Below are 15,441 nucleotides of genomic sequence, written 5' to 3'. Positions count from 1 at the left end.
GACCACCATGAACACTGATCTGTTCTTCTTCCTGTGAGTAATCCTATCATACTGAGCAGATTCTTGTCACTGGTCAGCCAACACAATACAACACCACAACTACCACTATTACGACTGCAATCGTATTCATCGTCAGGATCATCAGTGATCATGATCACCATAATCACCATCGTCATCATCATCACGTATGCCCGTCGTCATCATGGCCACGTTCAGTGCAAAATAATTTCAACATACACGCATCACCATTCTGTTCTTTTATCTGTGAAGATGCACCAGATTGACTGTGTCAGAATCATCACCATCATCATCATCAACACAATATCATCATCAAGAATCAACATCATCGTCAAATCACCGGTCGTCCTCAATTCTTGCGCCTACGTTTCGTGTACCACACACCGCGTGGAACGAAGAATCGTTATGAATCACGCCAGCAAGATGAGCGATGTCAGAAGCGGCAGTGACTGACTTGGTACCTTAATGTGTTTGGAGAACAGCTTGGCCACTCTGCAGTCTCCTTTGAAAGCTGCCGCTTGTCTATAATAAAACGGCACAAGAGAAGGCGATAAAATACCCGCATGCTGCCACTGCGGGAGCAGCAGGTTTCAAAAGAGCATTCCCGTTAACTGTTATGTTTTCGTCACGCAATCATCTGCAGCAGTCGATCATATCACTGTAATTATTATCCGTTAATAACTCAAAACGACTGTTTAGCAATAAACTGCAAGTGGTTGAGGAATATGCTGGAAGTGCAACAATAATGTTTTGATATTCCAGCATGAAATGCATTTCTTTAGCCATCCAGCTTTTTGCAAGGTGGCTTCAAATATTCAACGTGTGTTGTGCAAAGCATCATTCAGGTTTCCGTTGCATCCACATCACATACAGAGATTATGGCCACTTTGACAAGGGTACGCTACGGTACTGGAATATTAACAAAGATTACTCTGCTCATTGTTATGATTGTAAATGGGTCCTCGCAATTCATCAACTTTGTTCGGCCCAACCACCATCAGCTATGATCGATCCACTGCTGGATGAAGCCCTACCCGAAGCAGTTGCCATCTATCATGGTCCCGCGATGTAGCAATCCGCCCAGCAGTATAATACGCTTCCGCTTATTAAACTTTTAGTTCATTTAGTAAATGGATTCTTAAAAATATATTCATAATATAATTATTTGTATGCCGAGTGTCTGCTCCTGTACAGCGCTTTGAGATCTTTGATGAAAAGCGCTTTATAAATGAAATCATTATTAATAGTACCCGTACAAGACCTAATTTCATTACTCCATCTCCTCGGTTGGACATCCTTTCGGACACGTTAATTCGTTGTCTGCAAACTGCGTCGCTATTCTTCACCATCGTCAATGACAATTGTAGCGTCGTGTCCTGGCCAACCTCACTGACTCCTGAATGACGATGGCATGAATCTGCGCATGTTCTCTAGTCCACGCGTTCCTCATTCGGTCTTTCAGTGCCATTCAAGCCTCAATCTCTCCGTGCATCTCTGCAGACTTTTCAGTTTTTATTTTATAAATGTGTCGTTAACCGCCACCACCTGACACAGCTAATTAGTAAGGTTTGTCACGTAAACAAAACCTGCATTAAGTTACGAGTATAGCACACCGGTGTGCTGGAGAGTAAACCCACAACATTTACGATTTTCAGTTTTTGTTCAAATCTTCTTCTTCGTGAAAGCGACCACGTCTCTGAACCGTACGTTTCTGCCGAACCGTTCCGACGAACAAAAACAAAAATAAATCCCGACGAGATGTCAACGCGCACGCGAACAGACGAGCGGGGCGAGCGAACGATGGGCCCACGGCGCCTGACACCCCGACCCCACCTCATGACATCGAGGGCCCTGAGTGCGGAGCTGCATACGACGATCGCCAGTGGACGCTTGGTGTCCGTGTGGCCGCGCCACAGCTTGGCCCACTTGGGGCATACTGCACGCGCCGCACAAAGGCAAGCAACACGAAGGGCCGGCGGCGTTACACCGACAAGTGCGCATGTTTTTTTCGAAACTCTCGCCCAATTGTCACTATCGCGATGGCCAAGTAGGGTTGTCACGATATCACGTTTCACAATTTAACGCGTAGGCGTTCGCGACAAACATCATCCATGATAAAGGTTGTTGTTTTTTTGTGTTAGATCACGTACAATATGGTATTTAAGAATATAATGATTATCACAATATCAGTTTCCCACAATTTTGCATTTATTGCTTTGTGTTTGTGCTTTTGCTATAACTTTGGTACACATCAAATATTACTAAAATTTCTCCAGCTGCAGCAACATAAGCCTGCCATATCACACAAGTCTTCCAATTGCTGCAACCATAGATTCGATAACGCACATGGCTGCCAGTCAGACAAAATCCGAGAAACAATGAACTCTGAAAATGATGACGTCATGTAGCCGCCACGCCATCAACGACTCCAAAAAACATTTTGCCAAGCGCTCATTCAATTCAATCTTCATGTGGGGCTTTCCCACCTGATGACGGCACGCTTGTGTTGTGCCAGAAACGTCGTGATTTATTAATTTTTTATACCTACGTGACTTTACCGAAATAACCAAAGAGTATGCTCATTCAATTCGTTAACGATTGAGTCTGTTAGTTCATAACTAGAAATAGTCAAACTCAATATTCGAGAAAAATGTCACAAACAACAATAATCATGTGACAATATTTTGAATCCAAACGATTACAATTACCGTGGATCTTATATCGTTGCTATGCAAAATATTTGTTTTTGGGTTAGATTGGTTAAGTATAAATATGTCGTTAACCCACCACCACCCCATACAGTCAACCAGTAAGGTTTAGCACGTAAACAAAACTGTGCCAATTAGTTACTACTTCAGCCCACCTGTGTATTGGACAGTAAACCCACAACATTTACAATTGGAGAACTCTGGACGTTTCGCTGATAATTACATCCACCATCATCATCGATGATTTACTGTTCAACACACCGGTGGGCTAAAGTAGAAGCTAATTGGCACGTTTTGTTAACGTGACAAACCTTACCAATTGGCTGTGTCGGGTCGTGGTGGGTCAACGACACATTTATACTTTTGCGATATAACCCCAAAAAAACCTTTATTATTAATATAATCGTGGTCGCGAAAGCCTACGTGTCAAATCGATCATTGCTCTGTATGGTGGTGGAGGTTTCATACTCTTAGGTTTTTTTTACCTACGTGACTTTACCGGAAAAAAAGTGAAAAAAACTAAATAAAATCACGACGTCGTGATTTAATTTAGTTGTTTTCATTTGTTTCATTTATTTTTTACCTACGTGACTTTACCGGAAAAACCTAAGAGTATGAATCCTTGCAGTCACGAAAGCTTCAAATCTAGAATTAGGTGGTGGAGGTGTTGTCATCATCTTGCGGGGACCTCCACTGGCCACCAGTGCCCTCTGTAGATGCACGTGCCCTCTCCGCATTGCCAATGGCACCTCAGCCACTTGCAATTCAACTGCAGCACGTACGGTAGCCACTGCGCAGGGCATCCCGGAATACTTTTTTTTTTAAGTTGGTGGATCATGACGGGCAATATTTATAAGCAATTCCCCCAGACAGAGTGCCCTACGACCGGTATATAAATTTGGCTGTGGCTTCATTACAACGTTGCTAACGATGACTTAAGAGTACATATATAGTTACAGTTTACGACCGTGAATTACTGTGCATTGCATAAGTCACTTTTGTAACGGGATACGCGACCTCTGGAAGATCTTATAAAATACTGAAATTTAAACCTAGAGCCTTTTACTCTTTGGTTCTATCGGTAAAGTCACGTATAAATATAAAATAATAAATTAAATACTAGCATACGACGTTTCGATCGCAACACAAGCAATCATCATCAGGTATAAATGAAATAGAAACACAAATCTAGTATACTTAGAAATGTAATGTAATACAACAGAGAGTCGGATAACATAACAGTCAAAACGAGCCCTTTGCCAATCCACTCCTGGATGAAGGCCTCCCCATACTGTTGTCAGTCACTGGGGTTGTTTGACAACAGTGCGGATGATTGGTGAAGTAAGGACCCACGGACCGGTCCAGACGTCACTCACGACCAATGTTAGCCATGGCTGGGAAATCAAATTCGGGTCGCGGGGGTTCACAAGGGCAGCGCGCTAACCAATGCTCGCCACTGCTCCACCGAAAAAGGTGGTGTTGGCCCGAACATCCGATGTTACCGCCCAACGAGTCACTGACCTTCCTTGAGGTAGGAAGACACTGTGTGCGTCGCGTCGCTGGAGGGCAGAAAGTTTGCATCTGCAATACAGTATAGCGACTTCACATTGCAAACTTGAGCTCACCCCGACGGCCAGAGTGAGGCGCTAACAACACGCGTAAGACTCGCGAACACCATTGTTTACGCAACTTCTCACAGTGAATGCGCATTATTCTGGGAGGGAACCCGGTGCCTTTGGGGTCGGAGATGCTGAGCTGACCACTCTCGAGGTATTGGGTTCAAATCCCGTGCTTGAGACGGCTTCTGAAGTGCCAGCGAGGTGAATGGTCTCAGTAATTGGCTGCATTAAAACAGCTAGCTGATATTGGTTTTCTGCTTAATTTGAGCTAAATGTCATCTCTCGGAATTCAAAAATGAAAATGATCAATTGACTGTCATTGTGTGAGTAAGAGAGGTTACTTGAAGTGATTTTAGAAGTAGTTTTGTGATAATGAATCTACTTCCACAGGCTGTTCCCTCACACAGTGAGTTGTACATCCATCATCATCATTAGCTGCTGCTATATCCACTGCTGGATGAAGACCTCCACACACCAGTCACCTATCCCTCATGGGTCAGTGCTGCTCCAATCCATTTCACTTATGCACGTAAATTGATCCCAGTCGCTCCATCTCCCGGCGCGGTCACCCTCCTGGATGCGTTCTCTCCTTTGGCTCGTCCATGGGCCATCATCATCTCTATCGAGCGACGCGACCTGGTGATGGGCCGCTCCGCGAGTTAACGTTGCCGCACGGCGTAACACCGACGTCACATTTGTAAGAACATTCTTGAGGAACACATCAGAATATCAAATATCCTGGACTTGTATGTCCAGGGAGGGTCTCCTTCTGAATGAGCTGGGAGCACAAGAGACAGCAAAACGCTACCACAAACATCCCGGTTGGCCCAGGACAGTCACAGTTTCATGAATGCTGTTCCAAGCTCGGCCCATGATAGGGCAAAGTGGGGGAGGGGGGGGGGCTACCTGAGTAGTGGGCGGTGGGTGGGGTGGTCAGAGGAGGAGTAGGTGGTGAGTCCTATGAGCAGCAGACGGGGTTAACGTCAGAAAGAGTGAGGTCCGGTAGCGTAACGGCCGTGGGGGCAGGGGGTGCCTTACAAGCCCCCCACTAGTGGCCAAAGCTACGAGTTGGGGCCCCCTTGACAACCACCATGAGATTTGTTTTCAACAACAGTCTCAAAGAACAAAAACGTACGTAATTATGTGATTAGGCAAGAGGAGGTGCGATATATATTAGCCTAGGTGTGACCGTGCGAGACAAATTAAATATTGGGGCCCCACCGTGGCCGATTGCTGCACCCCCCTGAGCTGATGTCGTTCACTACGCCACTAGCAAGGTCACTGTGTGGGGGGCGAGGGTAGTGGTCGAGTGGGCATGCCAATGTAAAAGTGGACGTTGACTGCCGGCTCACAAATGTCTCCCTGGTTAAGCTTCCCAAGGCATTTGGCATGACATTCGTCTGCCACGGCATATCTCACCGGACAGGGCCATCTCCTCCATCTCGACCACAGAGAGCATCCTTGGAAGTGGGCGAGCAGACATTGCCGCAGGTCTTCGGGTTTCCCTCTTGCAGGCTCCGAGGCCGCCAGCACGTCCGTGATCGTCTGCAAGGCGAGCAACGTGGGACATGGGACACAGGACGCGCGTTCGAGCGATTGAATCATCATCGGATGGGCACGGGTCTAAGAATGCTGACGACAGCAAATGTGTGGCGCAGGTAATCTAAGGTTGAAAAAGCGTTCATGCGTCAGCTCTGTTTGTCTGTTACAGGAAAACACAATAACTATTGGGAAGATGGATCCAATATCGACGGAACTGCAGGATAAGAGTTGTGTCGTTATTGGAGTCCCACATTATGAAAAACTGGCCAAATTTTTATAAAAAAAGTATTACCCAAAGCTTGAAGACAAAAAAATAGCATAAACCACACTGCCATCCTAACCCCCATTGCCTCCCCCCCCCTGAGAAATGTAATGGAACTGAGATCCAAGATCATTTTCTCAGATCTCTAGTACTGCACTTCTTGGTTAAAAACATTTATTTAAAACATGCATTATCATGGATCAGCTGACCAGGCATTGTAGATTGACTGTAATTGTATTTGTAAAGAGTAAATAGTCAGGCTGAACCCATGCTGAGCCGTGGATTCCAACTCAAGTTTTGTCCATAATAAAGTTTTTGGGGTTAGATCGCGTTATTTATAAATGTGTCGTAACCCTCCACCACCCGACACGGCCAATCAGCAAAAAAGTGTCACGTTGACAAAACACAAATAGTTCACTACTTTAGCCCACCGGTGTGTTGAAGAGTGAATCCACAACATTTACGATTTTTGAGTCCGACGTTTCGCTGGTAATTGCATCCAGCATCATCGGGCAATTCACCAGGAGTTTTGTCGCACGCAGCGAGCTAACCCGCTGAGGCGCCACCGCACCAACACCGCCACACACGTACAACATAAATCATACGTGTAATGTATTCGTAATGAGTAGAACATTATAAAGTCCTGAAATAATAAACTACGGGTTTAGGTCACTGAATGCTCACCAGGGAAAATAACATACAAGAGTACTTTTATGGACAAACACCCTGCTGGAGAACTGGCAAAAAGCCTAAAAGTGTTGAGGAAAGGCAAGGCAATGGACAAACACGGCCGCCATTTTGTTTACAAGTTGCCTCCAATTTAAAAAAAACAGATGGCTCCCCCCTCCTCCTCCTCACTGTAACTCTGGATTAACTTGCACACCAGAGAAAACAAACTCCACAGTTTGATCATCCTTTGAATGATAATAGTGCACTTGCATTCTCTACCAACTGCGTAGATATAGAGTATACATATTTCTCCTGATGGGCACGAAAGGGGTTACTAGAATTCTTGATTGTGCTTTTTTATATGTGGGCGTAATGAAAATTAATGAGTCTTGTAGGATTTCTTTGAAGGAGTTGGTACATTGCTATAATTTTTTTTTAAACAAACATGAACTAATGTAAATGTGTGTTACTAATGTACACACATAGGCAGTAAAAACACGGGACTGAAGATAATTATGGAAAAATGTGAAGCCATTTTTTCTACAAGCAGACCAATTATAATAATTATGTTTTAACATATACAGTAGTGTATATCTCGAATGTATAGCTGTGTTGGTTTAAATTTTGAAAAGGTCTTCTAAGTAATAATCATGTTCTTTATATACAAAGGAAAGCCTTCAATAAGTCTCACGATGCTCTTTCATGAGGGTCAAGCATTAGAATGTTTGGCCAATCCATTAAGAGTTCGGCATGTGGAAGAAAACCAAGTACTTGGGAAATACTAAAAGCTCTGCACAGATGCATTCAATGGACCAATGCTAAACTGCCATCTCCTAGCTACCTCGGTTACCCCAAGTCTACAGGCAGTTTCCCATCCAAGTACTAGCTGGAGTCAACCCTGCTTAGCTTCTGAGACCTGACAATATTGGGTACATTTGGGGTGATCTGGTCTGATAAACCACTTTGTTGTCATTTGTGGCCAGGTCGCTTCTGGGAAATAAGGTAAGAGCTCGGTGGGCTTTACGTGGTAAGGTAAAAATAGTTTAGTTTTATTTGTAATGTATTATTGTGTCCGTCGTGCAGGGAGGGGCTGGGTGGGGAGGGTGGGGCTGGGTGGAGAGGGGAGGGTGGGAGGGTGGGGAGGGTGGGGAGGGGCTGGGTGGGTTGGATGACGAAGGGCTGGGTGGGGAGGGGCTGGGTGAGGAGGGTGGGGAGGGGCTGGGTGGGGAGGGTGGGGCTGGATAGGGGGTGGGAGGGGTGGGGCTGGGTGGGGAGGGGCTAGTCACCCCGTGGTGCCCTTATAAAATTCAACGTTTAACCTACTCACGCCAGCTTGTGCCCGCCCTCACAGTCGGCCATTTTTGCGGAATTCACCACGCCGCCGTTGACCCTGGCCATTGACCAAGCAACCCAACGTTTCTACTAGCTCCCTCCGCAGGAATGTGTTAACGAGGAATGTCGCCAGGCAGATTGCAACTGCTGACACAAGGCAGTAGTGGGACATCGGGAGAGGCTCTGAGGTGGAGCTGGGCCACATAGACTCATGGCAGGCGAGCACTGCGTCTTAATCGGGATAATAACAACAGCACATCCCCAAGTGGTGGGGGGGCCCATTGCGATTAAACTTGTCGTAAAAAACACTACACCCCACCACCCCTCCAGTTGCATAACCACGCACAACAGCCCTGTAAATGTCAATTGTTGACATTTATTCCACACGGAGGTAAACCACGCATACAAGGATCAAGGGCTCAGCCATTGGGAGTCTGGAAGAGGATCAAAACAGCCCCTGTGACTAACACAATCCACTTGCTTAGAGAGAGCCTCCGCTGTTGACTTTATGGCCATAAATGCAGGGATCATAGGTTTCGATGCTGTTTATATTCACAGCAGTTTAAATAGGCAAACGAAACAGCCCTCTGAAGAAGGTGGAGGGGCCGCAGTGGAGAAATCCCCATCGAGACTTTCTCGAGAAAATGTTGGCCTACTCTTTCAAGCTGGCTTTTGGAAGAGGTGGGAGAACCCACACTTTACCCCATCACACATAACCTGCTGATCGACTATCTGCGACCTACTCCATTTATTCTAGATTTGAAGCTTTCGTGACTGCAAGGATTCATACTATTTGTTTTTTTCGGTAAAGTCACGTAGGTAAAAAATCGAATCAAATAAATGAAAACAACTAAATTAAATCAAATTTACTCCATTTAAACTGCTGGGCAGACACAGAGTGGGGAATGGACTCGGCTACCACTGGATCGCAAGTCCAGAGCGCTGAACATTACAACCGCGGCAGCGTCCCCGGGCTCAAAATCCACTGGCGAGACAGCTTGTCCCCCACGAGACGGTCTCAGTGGACTCGTAGCCATAAAATTGCGCCGACGACACCGATCGTGACTCCGTGGTCCGCAAAATATCAGAATCTGTATTTACATATCCAGTAGGGGCGGATAAGAACGTTACAACAACGAACAATACGAAACACGACGGGAGTGCAAAGTACAAGAAAGGTAAACAAATCACCCACACACAAACAAATACAACACGAAACCATCCCCATCCTACCAGGCAAAGCCCAATGAGATATTAACTTATTTTTCAGACGCGACCAGGTCACAAATGATAGCTCTGCAACAAAGTGGATTGTCATTTGGGCATTTATAGCAGCAAAATAATCTCAATAATCTCAATGCATGTTTCTGCCATACGGAGGTGCGGTTTGGGCAACAGCAGAGGTGTTGTGCCTTCATGAGAAAACAGAGAAGTTACTGGTGAGACGCCGTGCCGTCTGACCCAGGGGTCGGCAACCAAAATAACAAGGAGACATTTTTTTTTCTTCGAATTCAGCCACAACAAAAATAAACCCCTCGGGAATTTCAAGAGCCGCAGTGCACGTCGTGAATAAGAGACTGCGGTGGTCCTTCGTGAATAACGAGTCACGGAGCGGCGGTCCTGAAAGAGCCACCGAATGCGGCTCAGGACACGCAGGCTGGCGACCTCGTAACCTAACCAGACCGCGTAATGTCGCGTCACTACTACGACGGGCATCTGCCAGAACTTTCTTTGAAAACAAAAAGATTAAAACTCGAGTTTCTTTAAATTCGCCTGCGCGGTATTTGCCCCGGGCTGCTCTAGAATCGCATACCCGAAACCAATGGTTGTTTCCCCGGCGGGTATAATCTACAACAGGCTTTCCAAATACTCCATCGCGGGTTTGCTTCAATAGAGGGGGGGTATTGTTGGTATCCGAATGCGCAGCCAAAGGCCTCATATTGCCTGCAGATTGGCGGTGCGATCCACTGGGTTTAAAACAAAAATAATTATTCAAAACGGTCGCAGATCTCACTGCGAACAAGCGGCCGTTCTCACCCACGTGGTCATTTTCACGTGCGAGCCCCATGTGTAATTGGAGCCGAGGTGAATTAATTATTAATTACATTTGGGCTTTTTTATTTTCTAACAAACGTGAAACCCTCTGTGCTTCAAAGCGTACTTGTGTGACTGGAAGTATGTGCTCGGTAACTGTATACGATCCAATGTTTTTTTTGTAATTTAGATTGATTTGGGAAAACGTTTTCTTCTTATGTTTTCAATACGTATATGAACAGCGACGCTGTTTTAATGGTTTCGCGATCTGCAATCCAGAGGTCCTCGGTTAGATTTCATCTCCCAGCGCAGGAGATTCGAATCGGAGCCTTTTATTTTAGACCGGAGGAATCCGATGAGCCTTGAAGCTCTTTTTCACAGATGAGAGTTGCCCAATAGCGTCTTGTCTTATATTTATTATACGTACTTTATCCACGGCGCTTTACAAGGGTTAGGAGTTGGACAATTGGGGTCACTAAAAGCGATATGCTGAATAGGGATGTGATAAAGGGAGGGAGGTTAATGGGTACCAGAAATATGGAAACTCGACAGGGAGTGTGCTCTCTAGAGCTCCCTCTAGTGGAGGCCCTGAATTAAATTATAATTCAAATAATACATTTTTAACAATTATTAAGCAGTGGAATTCGCAAGCAATTGCAGGCCTGCTCCTCTACCTTGGGTATTAGCAATGGAGGCAGGGCACTAGTGTGCCTGAGTAGCCATTTCACTGCTGCGACTCATCAACAAAGATGTATGTATGATGAACTTCTTTCGCACCGTACGTAGCTAACCGTGCTAATCACAAGTAAAAACATTCCCCCCCTCTCGTAAAAAATGTTAAAAATAAATAATGATGTTTTAACGAATGTTTTGCTGTTCAATCGCTGTTGTTTTTCCCCATACTAATTGGCTTCAATGATTGTTTAGCTTAAGGGGTTGTCGTTGGGTGAACGATGTTTACTACCCTGTCTTTTACCAAAGCCAAGCCATGTAACAACTTAATCGATTCATTCGTTAGAATTCATTATTACGGCCACGATATATATTTTTTTATCCGGTTCGTATGGGGATACGTTCTTTTTCGAATTCTTGAAAATTACATGAGTGTGTCGAGATCGGTGACTTGGTTCAAGCGGTAGCACATTTTGCCGCTTGTTGCAGAATTGCACGGTTCGTGATAGCGAGGCCACCCTGGTTAATACTGAAACTGTAAAGATCATGAAATAGATGCGGTCTGATTCACTGTTGACGTTAAAAATCTTGTGATGTCATTCAAAAATAAAAAATCAGGCCATGTGTGCCAGTTTCACGGTCCAAACTTGCCAAATTAAAAAAGTTACTCGCAATGTACTCACATTGGGAAAGCGCATAGCAATCCTTAGCCTAATTAAATGTGCAAATTTTACCTCTAGGATGAGGAAATGAACGGGACAGACTGTACAACTACAAGATAGTCGATACGAACGAGACAGTACAAAGGAGACGAAAGAAAGTTGATTCCTGCACGGAAACGTGACCCTGAAAGTGTGCCAATTCATCGAACCACGTGGTGCATGAGTCATTACATGCCTATTGTGGGACTCACCGAGTCACGCAGAGGGTCAATTTGCAAGCAGAGGATGATGCGCGGCGGGCAATGGAAAGGACGGCGTGGAATGCCGCCCGAGTATTTCGTGAAAGATCACCTTTCTCTTGCGTTTGCGCTTCTTCTTGGGCTCCTCTTCAGTGACGATTACGGGCACCGCCACTTCGGGCCTCGGAACCTTCTGGAGAAAGGGGCGAACAGAAAAAAAAAATCTGCTCTTAAAAGAACGACCTCGCCCAGAGCACATCTACAAAAATGCACAATTAGACTCAGCGCTCCGTAACGGCAAACGTATGACTCATGCCGATGCGATTATCCACCTAATGTAGTTTCAACCGCTCGATTAACAAACAGCCGTATATGGTACGGCTTCGGGGCACTTAGCTGTAGGATGAGGTGAAAGCCCAGCGCACACTCCATTAGTCAGTTTATTTCTTTTGCACGGCGCTCTGCCACTCTGCGTTACGAGAGGGGCAATTTGGGGCGTTTGGTCTCAGGACATTTCACGATATAAATAAAACGGAGCAGCCCAAAGTCGGACGATGCTGAAATTATGCTTCGGACAAATCACCTTCAAACGCACGCACACGCACGCACGCAAACGACATGCCCGTTTGAAAAATATTCCAAGGAATTTTTGTTATTTTATTTTTTTATCTTGTTTGATCCTGTAACACATTTAGAAGAAAACACATGTGAGGGGTTTCAGAGAGAGAGAGATTTGAACATCAAAAGAATGTAGACTTTGCAATATTAATGCTACTTTATCTTTTTAACGCGTGCTAAAGGCCAACATAATGTGGTATTATACAAAGACGATATGAAATATGGGGCTTCGCAATACTCACCGTCAAACCGTTCTTGTTTTTTCCCAGTAGAATGAAATTTGACAGAATCTTGAAGGCAACCAACGGTATTTTTGTTGGCGTGTAAAACGCTGGGCTCGAAAAGCAAATCGTAACAACTTAACGTTATCACGAAAAATGTGATTTACAGTATCATGGGGGGGAAGGGGCGCGAGAAAAAAATGATAATTTTTCTTTGTATCTGCCTGCAGCCAATTCAACTGAATGAACGGCTCCCTAACATCACAGCTGAGTCTATCTGCCAGCATGCCTGAAGTATCAGTGAGGTCACTTTACAAAAGCTATTTGCTGAAAGTGTGCCGCGTAGCTCAGGGCTAAGAGTACCGAGCCAGCAGCTGCTGATATCCTGCATTCGAATGTTGGCTTCAGCAACGCAGTGATTAAATCGGGATCTCAAGTGTAGCGGAGTTGATGATCTCAGGCCGTTCACCAGTGACTTCACACACACCCCCCCCGCCCTCCGTAACACCAAATTAGATCCGTCTTCTTGGTTCTTTCGGTAAAATCACGTAGAAGGGAAATAATAAAATAATAAAAATAAAACATAATAAAATAATTCTGACGACGTTTCGGCCACAACGCAAGCAGCCGTCCTCAGGTGAAGAACAGGTCAGAACAGGTTAGGTCTGTTGGGAAGACGCTGTCGGGAAGACGCTGTCGGGAAGACGCTGTTCTTCACCTGAAGACGGCTGCTTGTGTTGTGGCCGAAACGTCGTGAGAATTATTTTATTATGTTTTATTTGTATTATTTTATTATTTCCCTTCTATGTGACTTTACCTAAAGAACCAAGAAGATGAATCCCTGCAGTCACGAAAGCTTTAAATCGAAAACAAATTAGATCGTCAAGCTTCATTTGGTTAAATTCCACCTCTGAGAAATTAAAAAAAGCAATTGAATTTGCAGGGGAAAATATTTCTCCGTAGGAGGGTGTGCGGAAAGTGTCCCTTGCTGAAAATGGTCGCTCGAAGGGAGATCTGAAGCGGCTCTATGAAATCAACTTCCACAGACCATTCTCCTCCGCACGGGGTGATGCACTGCTCGGTGTGCTTGACACCGACAACACATTCGGGATAGAGTTAGGAGGGGTAAAAAAAAATATATTCAGTTACAAAGCCTGTTACGTGAGTTGGACCCCTTGTTTTACGGCACGGTTGCTTGTAGTGCAACTGGGAAAAAAAGTCTGGGAAAGTGAATTTCTTCACAGTTACCACTAAAACAGGTTTCATTTTCATCTTGTAAAACAACCCTATACTTTCTAACAAGTGCGTGAACTCTGCCAGACAGAATCTGGTACATAAGAGAGCGTTTCTCTTTATTGGCACTGTGCTGTAACTTTAACTAGAGCGGTGACCATAAAAAGACTCTCACCGATGATAAAACTGGAATAACGTTTTATGAGGAATTACATTTACATTTACAAGTTAACCTTTTCCCATCAGCCTCATATTTTATCCGTTATCAACACAACCGCCGCAACCATCATATAACCGTCACCAACATCATGGAGAAACTGTTTAAGTCCATCATCTGAAAGCCCTATAAATTAAACATCGCTTACGAAGTTGTAAACATTTCTCGCTTCGAAGTCTGCGATACATCAAATGAGTTGGGAGAAAGAAAAAACTGCCGGACACCGACTCCCCTATTCCATCATCTCGATCAAGCAACCCGCCCTCCTTGATGTGTTTCATTTAAAAAAAATATTTTTATTTTTTGGTAACCTTGGGAGCTGCGGGACACGCGATCGATGATCCCAGCGTGACACGTTCAAATAAACAGTTGGCTCGTCGTGGTAGCAGTGGCAAACCATCACCGGCACTGCGGTGCAAGAGGCAACGCGGCTCTCGTATTTTCCAAGAAGCGTTGTGGTTATCGTCTGTGCACGCCTGAGCGCGTGTCGCTCCGACGTGAGACTTCGACGCGGTGCGCGGCGAGGGCCAGAGGACATTACGTAACGCTCTTCTCGCTCTCGCCGTCTAATTATAGCTCCGCCGGGGAAATTACGCTCATTAGAAAATTATGGGCTGTATTATGTAGCAAAGCGAGCTGGGGCGATGAGTGAGTTGGGTCCGAAATGTTCCCCCTACCCCTCGCTCGCGTCTTCGTACGGAAAAAATTACGGAACGATAAAAACAATTATTACGTATATTATCTTCGACTGGCATGATTTGTAGATTTGGGCAAGGATTTTAATTGCTTGCTCATGTGCTCACGATTTAATGTGTTAATTAAAAGTCAACAATTACTTTTTTTTTTAAACGTACTGTGTTGCGGCGGGGGCAGACAAAGTGGGTAGCCCGCTGCGCTACGAACCCAATGACCTGAGGTTTGATTCCCGGCCAAAGCTAACATCAATGGCTTCGCTCACCATCCTGTATTTTTTTTAAGCCTGCTGAACAGGGGCGGTTTCTTCATTAGGGCGATTGGGCGACGCACCACCAATGTCATTCAACCACAGAGTCACACTAGCCGTCACTGTGCCTCTGGATATAGTCCAATCAGCGTCGTGCTACGTTCTGTGGAGTACCGCCTCTTTTTGGGCGATTTCCCTCCAGCTGAGAATCGCCCCGAGTGGCCCCATAGACTTACATTCAAAGATGTTTTTTTTCGAACGGGGGCGCTGCAATGCATTCTCTATGGCTTCCGGGAGGGCTCGCCCTAACGTGCTTACGTCATCATACGTGCTTACGTCATCATACGTAAGCACGTTTCATCCAACAATATAATTTGTTGCCACCTAGTGGAATCTTTAATAAAATAAACTTGAGTGGTTTGTTTTAATAGTGAGTATAGAAACAAACAAGA

The 15,441-nt window shown here is 45.2% G+C and overlaps 1 protein-coding gene across 1 annotated transcript in view; it reads right to left on the bottom strand.

Annotated features, from left to right (window-relative positions):
- Positions 1-15,441, bottom strand: part of CMSS1 (cms1 ribosomal small subunit homolog) — a 170,452-nt gene that overhangs the window by 9,586 nt on the left and 145,425 nt on the right. The window contains 6 exon segments of the mRNA XM_061569982.1: positions 480-540; positions 1,852-1,954; positions 4,248-4,307; positions 5,765-5,803; positions 5,806-5,890; positions 11,870-11,950. Of these exon segments, the coding sequence (XP_061425966.1) occupies positions 480-540; positions 1,852-1,954; positions 4,248-4,307; positions 5,765-5,803; positions 5,806-5,890; positions 11,870-11,950 (429 nt within the window).

Source organism: Lethenteron reissneri, chromosome 6, assembly GCF_015708825.2.
Source record: "Lethenteron reissneri isolate LAM-NWPU_2019-01 chromosome 6, ASM1570882v1, whole genome shotgun sequence".
In the NCBI taxonomy this organism is placed as follows: Eukaryota; Metazoa; Chordata; class Hyperoartia; order Petromyzontiformes; family Petromyzontidae; genus Lethenteron; species Lethenteron reissneri.
Note: the sequence above shows the minus strand (reverse complement) of the source record. Positions and strands in the feature narration are given on the sequence as shown.